We start from the raw sequence: 14364 nt of genomic DNA, 5'->3' as shown, positions 1-14364 counted from the left end.
AAAAAAACCATCAGATATTTCTACAGCAATTTAATTATAATTTGACTACTGTCTTACTAACTTTACCACTGTGCTCTCTTATAGGTGAAGGAGTGGTTATGTCTTAACTGTCAGATGCAGAGAGCATTGGGAGCATCTGAGCCTCCAGGAACTCCACTGATGAAAACACAAGCCTCTCCAAATAAAGTCACTGCACCTGTTAGTGCCCTGAAGAAGGAAACTCCTTCCCTAGATAAATCTCAAAAGAACGAAATTCTAGTATCTGCTGAATCCAAAGTAAAGCAGGCCTCCCCATCAGGATCCCCACACCACAAACCACCTATAACAGCACAGCAGCCAGCAAAGAGTGAAGTAGCGAAAGCTCCTGAAAGACAGGAGCAGGTCAGTCCTGCTACTGGTAAGAAAATTCTACAGGAAGGCCAGAAGACAGGTACTCATAGATCACCGGACCAGACAAATCAAACTGGAGTTAATAAAAGTAATATTTCGTCTGCTAAACAAGAGGAATCTGGAGGGTTCTTTGGATTTGGTGGTTCCAAACCTCAACCTGACGCTGCAAAGCCTGCTGACTCACTGGGTGGAAAAATGTTTGGCTTTGGTTCATCCATCTTCAGTTCAGCATCTACTTTAATAAACTCAGCAGCCCAAGATGAGTCCAAAACAACACCACCGCTTTCTCCCAAGATGCCTGTGGCAAACACAACCAAGTCACCTCTCGTTCAGAAACATGAGCAGGAGAAGAAACCAGAGCAAGTTCAACAGCCCAAGACCTCTCCATTGGCACAAGCCAAAGTTGACAAACAGCCCTCAGAGCCTCAGAAAGATGCTGTGACTTCCTCAGCTAAAGCAGGCCAATCTAACTGTCCACTCTGTAAGATGGTACTCAACGTTGGCTCCAAGGAAGCTCCCAACTACAACAAATGCACTGAATGCAAGAATATTGTCTGTAACCAATGCGGATTTAATCCAATGCCAAATGTGTCAGAGGTAATAATAGCAAAAATTAGATAAAATACAAATTTGTGAAAGACTCTACAAGCATGGGACAGTTAATAATTGAACAGGAATACACTGCTAGCTTGAAGTGCATATGTAGATATTAAATGTTATTATAAGTATAACACAATACAACTGTTGAATTCTTCATATTTTAATTAAACAATTTTTCTCTTTGCAGGTGAATGAATGGTTATGCCTGAACTGTCAGGTGCAGAGAGCTCGGAGTGCTTCTGAACACACAGGGCCTCCATTGAAACCACAAAATGAAACTAACAAAATACCTCCATCTGCTGTACATCCGAAAATAACAGCTCCTAAACAAGTGGAAACTCTAAAGAAGGAACTGTTGAAATCTGATGTATCTCCAAAGACAGAGACTCCTGTGCCCGATACACTTCAAAAGAAGGGGAGTTCCACACCAGGTTCTCCTCAGAAGACACACCCTACAGCAGTAACACCCACAGTTAAGGCTGCTAAAGGGCCAGAAAATGAAACACAGCCTAGCCCAGCTCCTGGTCAGAAAACTATACCTGGCAGTTTAGACAAACAGAAGCCAAATTACCAGGCACCTCAACCTGAACTAAAACAGACTAAGATGGAATCAGGTTTGAGTAGTCCTAAAACAGGCCCTGATGCTTCGAAAACAACAGAATCCATGGGTGGAAAGATGTTTGGCTTCGGCTCCTCCATTTTCAGCTCAGCATCCACACTGATATCATCCGCTGTTCGTGACGAATCCCGGACTACACCACCAGGTTCTCGTAAGATGTCTGCACCAGCACAAGTCTCTCCCAAGATATCTGCTATGCCCAAGATTTCTCCAAAAACCACGCCAACAGTTTCTCCCAAAATGTCGCCATTGAGAGAACCAAAAACTGTTGCTCAGAAGCCAGAGTCGGAGAAGAAACCAGATGAATCCAAACAGGACAAAAATCCACCACTGCCACCGAAGACAGCAACAACCTCGCAAAATCCTCCTAAAGCAGACCAGACCACCTGTCCACTGTGTAAGATTGAGCTTAACATCAGCTCCAAGGATCCTCTCAACTACAACACGTGCACTGAGTGCAGGACTACTGTCTGTAACCAGTGTGGATTTAACTCCATGAATGTAGGAGAGGTAAGTACTGGAGTACAACGTCAAACATTTTTTCATTGATTGTTATACACTTAGTTCTAGCACATTTAAAATGTTTCTTTTCTCATTGGTCTATCTTTTAATAATAACCTCAGTATTGAAGTCTTTCATTTTGTTTGCCTAATTATTGTATTCTTAATTCTAAACCAACATGTAATCTGTTCACTACTGTATTTCAGGTAAAAGAATGGCTGTGTCTTAACTGTCAGATGAAAAGAGCAATTGGGGCTTCTGAGCCTCCAGGACCTCCCCCATTTAAGTCTCAAACATCACCAAATAAGGTTCCTTCAACTGCTGCAGTTCAGCTGAATGACTCTTCCAAATCAGTTACTGCTCAAAAGAAGGAAATCTCAGACCCTGCACCGCAAAAGACGCAGACTTCGGAACCAGTCTCCCCACAGAGAAAACAATCAACACCATCAGTTCAGTCAAGCAAATCTGTAGCTACTATTGCACCAGTGAAACAGGGAAGCCCAGCACATGACCATAAAACATTACAAGAAAAACAGAAAATGGTGACAGAGAAACAGCCAGATCAAGCAAACCAACCTGGACGTAAGGTCAGTAATGCCACTGAAGCAGTACAGCAAGAGTCGGGAGGCTTTTTTGGTTTTGGTGGTCCAAAATCTCAACCTGATGCTACAAAGGCTGCAGAAGCAATGGGTGGGAAGATGTTAGGCTTTGGTTCTTCCATCTTCAGTTCTGCATCCACTTTAATCACCTCGGTTCGAGATCAGACTCCACCGGTTTCTCCAAAGATGTCCCCTGCAAAGGACTCGAGAACTCCAACTGTCAAGAAAGTAGACCAGGAGAACAAACCAGAGCAACCACAACAAGATAAGGGTCCAAAACCAGTACAACCCAAAGCAGATGACATCAGGTCCCCTGCTTCCCAGCAGACAGAGCAGCAGAAGAAAACAGAGCCATCCCTGCAGACCAAGACACCTCCACTGGTAAAAGCCAAAGCTCCTCCAGAGTCTCCAAAACTTACAGGATCCTCCCAAGCAGCTGTCAAACCAGGCCAGTCCACCTGTCCACTCTGTAAGGGTGAACTCAACAAGGGGTCAAAGGAGACACCTAACTACAACATCTGCACGAAATGCAAGAACACTGTTTGTAACCAATGTGGATTTAATCCTATGCCAAATGAAACAGCGGTAAGATTTGAGAAAACAAGCATTATTCATTATATATTATTGTCACTGCTGTCACCACATTTTTTTTTCTAAATTATTTCTCTGGAATACATCATTTAGTCAGCTCCAGGAATAACAATAATACTAAATACTAAATAAGACTAGATAATTGCTATTAAATGATGGATAACTGAACACAGATTAATTAACAGTGTGTAATAAATTTTTTTTATTGTTATTTTTTAGGTAAAGGAGTGGTTGTGTCTCAACTGCCAGATGCAGCGGGCTCTAGGAGAACAGCCCACAGGAGCCTCTGCTGTCAAGTCTCACACTGAAAAACTCCAAAAGAAAGAAATGACTAACCCAGCTGAACCTGAAAAGAAAGACCTATCAGCACCGCACTCACCTCAAAGGAAAAAATCTGTATCAGCGCAGCCACCTGCATCTGAAACTGCCAACAAGCCAGTGGCTCAGAAACAGGCCAGCCCAATTCCCTCTCAGAAAGTACCACAAGAGCCAAAGAAAATGGCAAGTCCCAACAAATCTCCAGACCAGACAAGGCAAAGTGAACGTAAGCAAAGTAATGCCACTGCAGCGACACAAAAAGAGTCAGGAGGTTTCTTTGGTTTTGGTGGTGTCAAATCTCAGCCAGATACTGAAAAGCCGACAGAGTCTGTGTCTGGAAAAATGTTTGGATTCGGTTCTTCCATTTTCAGTTCAGCTTCGACTTTGATTACATCAGCTGTTCAGGACCAGCCCAAGACAACTCCACCAGTTTCCCCCAAAATGTCCACTACAAAGGAGATCAAATCTCTTGCTGCCAAGGAGAAAATCAAGCCAGACCAACCGCAGCAGTCTAAGACACCTCCACTGGTACAGCCCAAAGTGGACAAAGGACTGTCAGAGCCTCCAAAGGATGTAGGAGTCTCCCAAGCAGCTGTCAGTTCAAGCAAGTCCACATGTCCACTCTGTAAGGTTGAACTCAACAAGGGTTCTAAGGAGCCGCCTAACTACAATACCTGCACTGAATGCAAGAGCACAGTCTGTAACCAGTGTGGATTTAACCCAATGCCAGATGAGTCAGTGGTAAGTGTGATTCAATCAATATGTGTGTATTAAATATGCATATATCGTTGCATACTGTATATGTATAGCATCTACATTGTTCTAGGGATTTGTATGTGTTTAAAAGCTGATGGTTTAAACAAATTCATATGACCCTCATGCTGTACAATACCACTCAAAATAATATGCTTTTTCTTACAGCTGAAGGAGTGGCTGTGTCTAACTTGTCAGATGCAAAGAGCCCTCACAGCAACTGAATCAGTACAACCTCCAGTGATGAAACCTCTTGCATCACCCAGCAAAATGTCCATACTGGCCTCTGACCAAAAAGATGTCACTGATAGTCAAAAGAAAGATATAATTTCAACACAAAAGTCCGAAGTTCCAGACAAAACTCTGAAAGATAGCCCAACACCAGGTCCACCACAAAAGACAACTGATATAATTCAAACACCAACCACCACCTCACCACCTGCAAAAGGTATCCTGGCTTCTATTTCAGCCCCAACAAAAGCGGAGAAAGCTAGTTCGCCGTCTGCCAAGAATGTTCCAACCGCCACTGTACCTTCAAACAAAGAGTTCATTTCAGACATTAGTACAGAACTGCCTGCTCAGTCTGCTCTTGCCACCACCTCTGAAACACCAACTAAGAAAAAAGAGGATGCCACTCCACCCACTGTTCCCCAAACTAAAGCAGTATCAGAAAAGAGAGAAGATGAGAAAGCCGAAACAGCTCAGAAACCCTCTGATCAGCTAATCAAATCCTCTGATGCAGAACAGCCCCAAAACACTCTAAACAAAGGATCCCAACTAGGTGAAACATCATTAGAAAAAACTGCTCCACCAGCAGCACAGCCAGCAGAACAAGAGTCAGGAAGTCCCAAATCTCAACATGTCGCCTCAAAAGCAACTGAAGCGATGACAGGGAAGATGATGGGATTTGGTTCATCCCTTCTCAGCTCAGCATCTACTTTGATTAACTCAGCTGTTGAAGATGAGACCAAAATTACACAACCAGCATCGGGAGTTGAGTCCCAGACAACAGCAAGCACACGGAGAATGTCTGGCCAGCAAGTCTCTGACAAAATGACAGAATTACAAAAGTCCAGCCCTCCAGTTTCTCCAAGGATTACTTCAGAAAAGGAGGTGAAACCACATGCTGCTCAGACACATGATGTAGAGAAGATCCCAGACCAGCATCCGCAGGCCAAGGCTCCTGCACCAGGACAAACCAATGGAGACAAAGGCCCAGTAGAGCCTGAAAAAACAGACGCTTCCCAAGCTGTTCCCAAAGTGGGTCAGTCTACCTGTCCACTGTGTAAGGTGGAACTTAACATGGATTCCAAAAATCCTCCCAACTACAACACCTGCACTGAATGCAAAACCATTGTCTGTAGCAAGTGTGGCTTCAGTCCAATGCCAAATGTAACAGAGGTAAATACAAAAAAACATCAACAAAATAATAGTAAAAAACATTTAAAGATTAATTTTCTTAGTATGCTTCTTGATCAGTACACAGTTCAGTAAACTGATCATCTTGCTATCTAATTTAATGTTTACTTTTTGTGAATTAGAATTGAAAGTCACTGTGAATTTTTTTTTCTGTGTGTGTGTTTGTAAAAGTACATTCTCTGTGCTTTATTCCTTTTAACATAGTGGAAATGTGTTCTGTTTCTCAATGTGCTGTGTTTAATTAGACCAATAGAAATCGATAAATAGTTTTTAGAGTTCTTAGTATTTTATAACCTCTTCATGTTTTACATTGTCTGTGCAGGTGAAGGAATGGCTGTGTCTCAACTGCCAGATGCAGAGAGCACTTGGAGCTTCCGAACCTCCGGGCCTTCCTATGATAAAACCACAACCATCACCAAGCAAAGAGGTCCCTGCCACAACACAGAAGAAAACAACGCCAGTGTCAACTTCTCAGGGAGATATTCCTAAACCAGACGCAATCAAAAATGAAATTGTTGATGTTCCCACAACCAAAGAATCTAGCTCCCCAGTACCAACAAAGAAAATTGCCCCTACAGCTGCTTTATTGTCTGACAAAACTGTTCCATCTACTGTCACAAAGACTGATGTTTCACCCACTTTACAAAAGCCTTCTGTACCAAAAGAACAGGCCGGTACCCCGCAGCAAAAGGCTGCTGCTCCATCTGCTCCTGAGGCAGTAAAACCATCCCCACAACAGCATCCAAAAGCTGGGACCTCCCCACTTAAATCTGTACCTGCTCAGCCAGCAAAACAGGACTCGGGAGGCTTCTTTGGTTTTGGTGGTCCTAAAACACAGCCTGCTGTGGCAAAATCCAATGAGTCTGTGACAGGAAAGATGTTTGGCTTTGGGTCATCTTTCTTAAGCTCTGCATCCACTTTGATAACCTCAGCTGTCCAGGATGAACCTAAAACTACACCACCTAGTCCACGTAAGATGTCCACCACAACCAATGTCACTCCTAAAACTACACCACCAACTCCACGTAAGATGTCCGTCACAACCAATGTCACTGCTAAGACTACACCACCAGACTCTCCTAAAAAAGTACCTGCAAAAGACACCAAACCACCTGCTGCCCTAAAAAACGAGGAGAAGAAAACAGAAAAAGCACAGGAGGGAAAGATTATTTCAACAGTACAAGCCAAAGTGGACAAAGCGACTTCGGAGGTCCCCAAGGTACCAACAGAAACCCAAGGTGCTTCAAAAGCAGACCAATCCAATTGTCCACTGTGTAAGGTCGAACTCAATGTGGGCTCAAAGGATTCCCCCAACTACAATACTTGCACAGAATGCAAGACCACTGTCTGCAACCAGTGTGGATTTAATCCAATGCCAAATGTGACAGAGGTAAATCACCATCCTCACAAGTGTTATGTTAACTTTAACTTGACTACTTTAATTCCTTTCTGTACTTCTTTACTGACTAATTTCAGCTCATTTTAATTATTAAATTAGAATATATCATCCCATTAGAGGAAAAAATTCATAACATGAGTTTTTTAATATTGCTTAGTAATAGATAATAATAGAATTTTTCATGTTAAGTATCAAATATCTTTAACATACTGCCAACAGTCACTACTGAATATTAAAGTCTGTTTTAAGTATGAATCAAGAAATATTATTTTCAAACAACATGACTACAGTTTATGTGAATTAATTGAGACATTAAGATGCATGAAGCAGGTGAATTCACTTTGCATTGTCAGTGATGACATAACTATGTTTATGCTTCCCATTGTACTTTCTCCAGGTGAAGGAGTGGCTTTGTCTAAACTGCCAGATGCAGAGAGCCCTAAGTGTATCAGAGCCCACTAAACCTGCTGTATTGAAACCACAGCCTCTGCCAAGCAAGGTTTCTACAACTGCTGAAGAAAAGGGCATGCAGATATTAGACCAGAAGGAGAAGCCTACAATATCTGCAGAAGTCCAAAAAGAAGTCTCTCAAACAACTCTTGACAAAAAGGAAATGCTCAAAACTGAGGACTCGGTAACAGCTGCAGTCCAGAGGATAGATTCAACAATGAAGGATTCTTTACAAAAGACACAGGAGCTTTCTGGTGTCAAACAAGGACAAGGCCAGAATGTGACTGGGCAGCAACAGGCTAAAAAACCCCCACATGTGACTTCTCAAATTACAAAGCCAGAGGCAAAGCCAGTTGTTGCAAAAAAAGAAGATGGCAAACTGCCACCACAACCTTCAAAATCTGTGACCCCTCCCCCTAAATCTATACCACAGCCTGCTCAGGCTACTAAGCAGGAGTCAGGAGGCTTCTTTGGCTTTGGTGCCTCTAAAACACAACCAGCTGCAGCAAAACCTGCTGAGTCAGTGACTGGGAAGATGTTTGGGTTTGGATCCTCTATTTTTAGTTCTGCATCTACACTGATAACCTCAGCTGTTCAAGATGAATCTAAAACTACACCACCATCTTCGCGTAAGATGTCAACTACAGCCCACGTTTCTCCCAAAACTACACCTCCAGTTTCTCCTAAGTTGGTTAAGGAAGTTAAGGATAGCAGACCACCTTCTGCACAAAAAGCTGAGCCACCTCAACAGGCTAAGCCTACTCCATCAACGCAGTTCAAAGTAGAGAAAGCCCCACCAGAGCTCCCAAAACCCACAGAAGTGACACAGGTTGCTTCTAAGGCGGGTGAGTCCAACTGTCCACTCTGTAAGGTCGAACTCAACATGGGCTCCAAGGATACTCCCAATTACAACACCTGTACTGAATGCAAGAACACTGTCTGCAATCTTTGTGGATTTAACCCCATGCCTCATACAGCAGTGGTGAGTGGCACAAAGTTCATTTTTAAAGTTAAGCTTAGAAATAATTTCCATTGTGATTTACAACTTTTTTTTTTGTTTTGTTTTGTTTTGTGATATTAGTCGCCCTGTGTTCAGGAAAAACTATTATGACTTGGTGTTATTTGTATTACTGTGAGGAGAGCACCAGTATTCATTTGTGCTACTGGACAGCTGAACGAGCTTAATGGTCAAGTATTTCCCAATTTTACATGAATCTGAACGAACCAAGTTATCTAAGCTGACTATAGAGTAAAGAGTGATCCATTTGTAATGCCTCATGAGAACAGACATATTTAGTCTTCATATTCTATAATATCTAATATGTTTTTGTTTAGAGGTTTAGATCTAGAAATAATCTCCACACAGGAGAAAATCAAATGTCAGTACTGATGATACATGGCTACTTTCATATCCAAAAGTAAAACATTTTACTGTTCTCTTTAATATAACTATTTGCTTCAGGGGTTTGAATGTGTAATGCACTGCCCTGCAAAAGGAGTGTCACAAAGGCTTCTCAACACATAAATTACATTAATATGATTACAGATTGTGATTTATTTAATAGCTCTTACTGAATCATGAAAACTATTAGTAACATAAAGTAATTCACTAGATATTATACTTGCTGTCTGGTGTTAATCTGTGTGCAGTCAAACACGCCTTGTTCTGGGTTAGTGAGCTGCAAATGTATTTTTACTAGAATATTCTCCTGTTGTCAAAAGGCGAAAAATAGTACAATCACTGCCATGCAGCTATTTTCATTTTTATTTTTTTGGTAACACTTTCTATGAAGGTTGTACTTATAATGCCCTATGAATGCACTCATAATGTTTTATAAGGTGTCTATAAAGTATTATAATGGTCATTATTACCATCTATACATATTCACAAGTCGTCATAACCAACTTCATGATGCATTATGACAACTGGTTATGAATGATTATAATTTTTATCTGAATAGTGCATTATAAATATGTCAATATCTGCCTAGTCACTTGTTAATGTTATGATGCATCATAACTACCTTGCTTTGCTAAATGTGTATAGTGATGCATAATGAGTTTTGACTTCGCCTATAGTGCTTTATATCTGTAGTTATAAGTATATGTAATAAAGTTATAATAATGTATACATCTCCCTACAGCACACAGTTATAAACAGCTATGCAATATCATAAGTGCTATTTGTCAGCGCTAAGTAAAGTGACAAGAATATGACACTATTATTAACAGATATAAGTTACTATGAGTAATTAAAAGGTGCAATGAACTAAGTCCCGAGTCTGGCATCTTTACCCCATATGCACAATGTTAATATCATAGGTGTTATTTGTCAGCTTTAGGTAAATTAGTGCAAATGAGGTGTTGTAGATATAAGACTATTATAAACAAATATAATAGTATAATACAATGATATTATATAATACAATTATATAATATATAATACAATGATATTAACATTGTGCATATGCACAATTAACATTGTGCATATGGGGTAAAGATGCCAGACTCGGGACTTAGTTCATTGCACCTTTTAATTACTCATAGTAACTTATATCTGTTAATAATAGTGTCATATTCTTGTCACTTTACTTAGCGCTGACAAATAGCACTTATGATATTGCATGGCTGTTTATAACTGTGTGCTGTAGGGAGATGTATACATTATTATAACTTTATTACATATACTTATAACTACAGATATAAAGCACTATAGGCGAAGTCAAAACTCATTATGCATCACTATGCACATTTAGCAAAGCAAAGTAGTTATGATGCATCATAAAATGAACAAGTGACTAGGCAAATATTGACATATTTATAATGCACTATTCAGATTAAAATTATAATCATTCATAACCAGTTGTCATAATGCATCATGAAGTTGGTTATGACGGCTTGTGAATATGTATAGATGGTAATAATGACCATTATAATGCTTTATAGACACCTTATAAAATGTTATGAGTGCATTCATAGGGCATTATAAATACAACTTTCATAGAAAGTGTTACCATTTTTTTCACTAATGAAAGAGAATGCAAGAGGCAGAATTTTGCCTCTTTTTGTGGTAAAACAGTAGATGGGATCAGGCTTAAATATATTTCAAGTCAGTGGTCTCTGTGCATTTTAATGTAATTCTCAGTCTTTGAATTAATGACTCAAACAAAACATAGGAACACGCTACACGGTGCTGGTGTGGATTGTTGTGGCTATCTCTCGGGTGGAGAGGCCAGAATTATTACATAACAGCTCATGAGACGAGCGCAGACTGGCAACACTGAAAACGTATTAGAGTGATTGAGGGTTGCGCAACAGCATTAGTAAGATGGGATCTGCTGAGACCAGAAAGCAGGGAATCTCCAAGCCCCGTGAGAGATTTGAGGCAAAGCCCTGTGATATGCCAATAAGTAGAGGTGCAATGGATTAAGTCCAACAAAACATGGTGCACTGCATTAGAACAGCAGACATTTCTTTACAGACCATCTGCTCTCTGACAGTGGCTCCATGCAATTTCCACTTAATTTCATGTGGGTGGTAATAATACACATGGGGAGCTGGTTTGTGACTTATCCACACATGCAGGCCTTGGTTGAATGCAAAACTGTGGACCATTGCCTTACCCATGCCATAGTTTAAATGCATTAGTGTCTAATATCATTATTGTGTCTCCTCACAATAATAATATTATTAAGTTTATATAAGGGGTTGATTTAAGGGACAATTCTTTGTCAGACCTAAAATATACAGCAGAATCATTCATAGAAATAATGGAATCTGCTTCCTCTCAAGTAATTCTGACTCATAGTGCTATATGTGAAAATGAGATTTATCTCCCCACAGACTGTCAGTAAATAGTAATAGTAATTTTTGAAGAATAACTCTGAAGAAGCTTCTTCTGTATTCCACACCTCTCAATTTCTTTTGCTGACACCAAGACATGGAAAGGAGGAGTTCACAGCATATATGTTTTCCTCTTAATAGCTAAAAAACAAACAACAGCATCTTGGCCTCAACAGCTTGAAACAATTTACCTGCTTTGTCTAAAAAAGGCTGTGCATGTCAATGCTCTATCATGTACGTACTTACCTTTTTTTTTTTAGTAGGGGCACAGCGATGCCTGCTTTTAATATATGAAAAGGACTTGTACGTATTTTAAAGCAGAGGAGACTGCTTCAGGCGATGTGAGTGCGAGCAGCGAGTCAATCCATTTTCCTTTTGCTTGTTCTGCTTCAGCTGATGCCATCAAAAGCCTCGGAGTGACTGTTGTCTGATAAGTAGGGCACACGTGCGTCATGCTTTGCCAGCGCCGTGTGTGGTAGGCAAGAAAGTATGATAATTGCCCTGTATCTTTTTTTTTAACACTACCATGTGGATCTATCTTTGGCTAAATAGTTTTATTATTTCTTTCTATTTTCTTGTAGTATGTAGGTCTCATATTTTGAAAGATTCTGATTATTCAAGGTGAGGCAGCCTTGGGGAGTACCATACAGTCATTAAAATGAAAAATCTCAGCTTTAATCTAAGTAGCTTTACATCAATGTGGGAAATACTCTTGACGCTTCCCAAATTGCAAAGGGTTCAAAAGCAATGTTAATAGCTATTAATTGAGTCTTGTGCAGCTGTGTGCCCTTTACTTCATCTACAAGAGAGCAATTTGAAGGCTGGAATCTTTTAGAGAGCCATCAAAGGAAATCTGGTTTTCTAAATGAACAGTTAAGCACATTAAAAAAAAAAACAGATGCACACTCAAAAACTACTGAGTCAAAACGATTTGGAAAAGCTGGAATTAATTTCTCTCATGAAGGAAGTCCGTTTATGACATACTGTGGCATGTAAATGATCATGATCATTTCATTTCATGAGCAGAATCAGAGAAGGTTTCGCCACTAAAACAGTTTGCAAAAGGTAACGCAAGCACATAAAAAGGAACTGTTAGAGCCATGGATCAAAGTTCTAGGGTGACAATTGAAAAAATGAGTCTGTCAAAATGGGAAGAAAACAGTGTGCCCAAGACAAGCGGTATTACCTAACTCATGGACATTGATGATGTTCCTGTAATGGCTTGGGATGGTGTGGCTGCTACTGGATAGTACACTGAGATTTGCTGATGGTTGCACGACTGATGGAAGAAACAAGGTGAATGCAGAAGTGATCAAGAGCATTCTGTTTGCCCAGATTCAGTCAAATAAATCAAAACTGGACGTCATCTAATCATTCTTCAGCACCATTACTTGACAACAATGAATATAAGAAGTCAAGGGTATTTTCTACAATAATTTATATGGACACTTTGAACAATTTGTTCCCCAAATCGATAAGCAATCTTTTATTGGTAAGCTTTCTGTGATGCTGAAGAAAAAAGATGGAAACATTTTAAAACACAACATGTTATAATAAACGTTGATGCTGAATTTTTTCAGTCATGCAAACAACAATGTGTTTACTCTCCATCCTGATTAATGTTAATGAGCAGAATTCAGTTTTACCAAGATTAGATTAGATTTCTATAGATCTCTTTGCAAGTTCAATACAACTATAGCACAACAACATTTTATTTATAGTAGTTTGAGTAGTATGACTCTTTGAAAAATGAATTATGCTTAAAATTGAAGGGGTAGGTCAAGTCCTTCTAGCTTATCTGTGATGGCAAGGGGAGATGTCATTGGTGAGCTATTGAATATGTAGATATGAATATGATGAATGTCGCACTACATTCTAGACCAGTTGAATCGCATGTGCATGTATCTGAATTTACATGTGTGTTTGTGTAGATGAAAAGAGTCAGTCTTGTTAATTTGCAATGATTTCTTAAAGCTGGAGCCTTTTTGCTTTTATTTTAAACTTAAGATGGCTTGTTAATGGAATTCCCAATGATGTTGATGCTTGTGATTGTTTGGAGAAATGGAACCTTGATCTGTCCGCAAGATATTTTCATCTTGCCACAGACTGTTGGCCTCACTCTGAGGAGAAGACACCTCACGGTGCACCTAGTGACAGCATTAAAAATAACCACAGTGGGGAGAGTCCATGCATGGCCTACCTGCTCAATCCCTATTCTTTCATCAGAGCATATTTTACACGGGGTAGCTATGCAGAAGTCCTGCTTGATGTATTTAGACTTGCACCACATGCAAACAATGAAACTTGTCCTGTATTTAGTCCTTGTCACTGGCCTCAGATTTCATTACACAGATGGATTTCTATTGTATTGGATTTTGCTTTGTTTTTATGACATTTCTACGGCTGTGACAGTTATGCCACAAGATGATCTCGCTGAAACAGATTCATGTTTCCGCTTTAATACATGCCGCCGCATTCTGTCGGAGGAGAAAGAATGAGATCTCCCTTAAAACGTTTGACACTGTCTATTGCATTTTAAAGCATCTTTGCCTTCTCACGCCACACCCTCCTCCTCACTGTCCAACTCTTCACCGCACTGCATCCTGCCATCAAAGGGAAGTTTGCTGATGCACCACTTGTCAGACTGGAAAAGGCACGGAGTTTCTTTACTTGACTTGTCTTTAGAATAAAGCACTCTGCTTATTACAGATTAGTAGGTCAACATTCTCTATTATCAAGGGGCTTTATTTATGTGGAGCCTTCCTCTGAGGGGGCTGCTGAAAGCCAAGTATATTAGCAAGCTACAGCCTGTGCCAAAGGCGTCTGCCAGAAAATCAATAAGAACCTTAGCTGCTCCAGTATCAACAGCAGCAAAGTACTGA

General features: G+C 40.2%; 1 protein-coding gene across 1 annotated transcript in view; it reads left to right on the top strand.

Annotated features, from left to right (window-relative positions):
• pclob (piccolo presynaptic cytomatrix protein b) overlaps positions 1–14364 on the top strand; it is a 55389-nt gene that overhangs the window by 3736 nt on the left and 37289 nt on the right. The window contains exons 4-10 of the mRNA XM_047595567.1: positions 85–987; positions 1178–2119; positions 2317–3294; positions 3520–4359; positions 4540–5772; positions 6113–7180; positions 7587–8621. Of these exons, the coding sequence (XP_047451523.1) occupies positions 85–987; positions 1178–2119; positions 2317–3294; positions 3520–4359; positions 4540–5772; positions 6113–7180; positions 7587–8621 (6999 nt within the window). The remainder of the gene's footprint in view (positions 1–84; positions 988–1177; positions 2120–2316; positions 3295–3519; positions 4360–4539; positions 5773–6112; positions 7181–7586; positions 8622–14364) is intronic.

The sequence above is a fragment of the Mugil cephalus genome, chromosome 10 (genome assembly GCF_022458985.1).
Source record: "Mugil cephalus isolate CIBA_MC_2020 chromosome 10, CIBA_Mcephalus_1.1, whole genome shotgun sequence".
Classification (NCBI taxonomy): Eukaryota; Metazoa; Chordata; class Actinopteri; order Mugiliformes; family Mugilidae; genus Mugil; species Mugil cephalus.
Note: the sequence above shows the minus strand (reverse complement) of the source record. Positions and strands in the feature narration are given on the sequence as shown.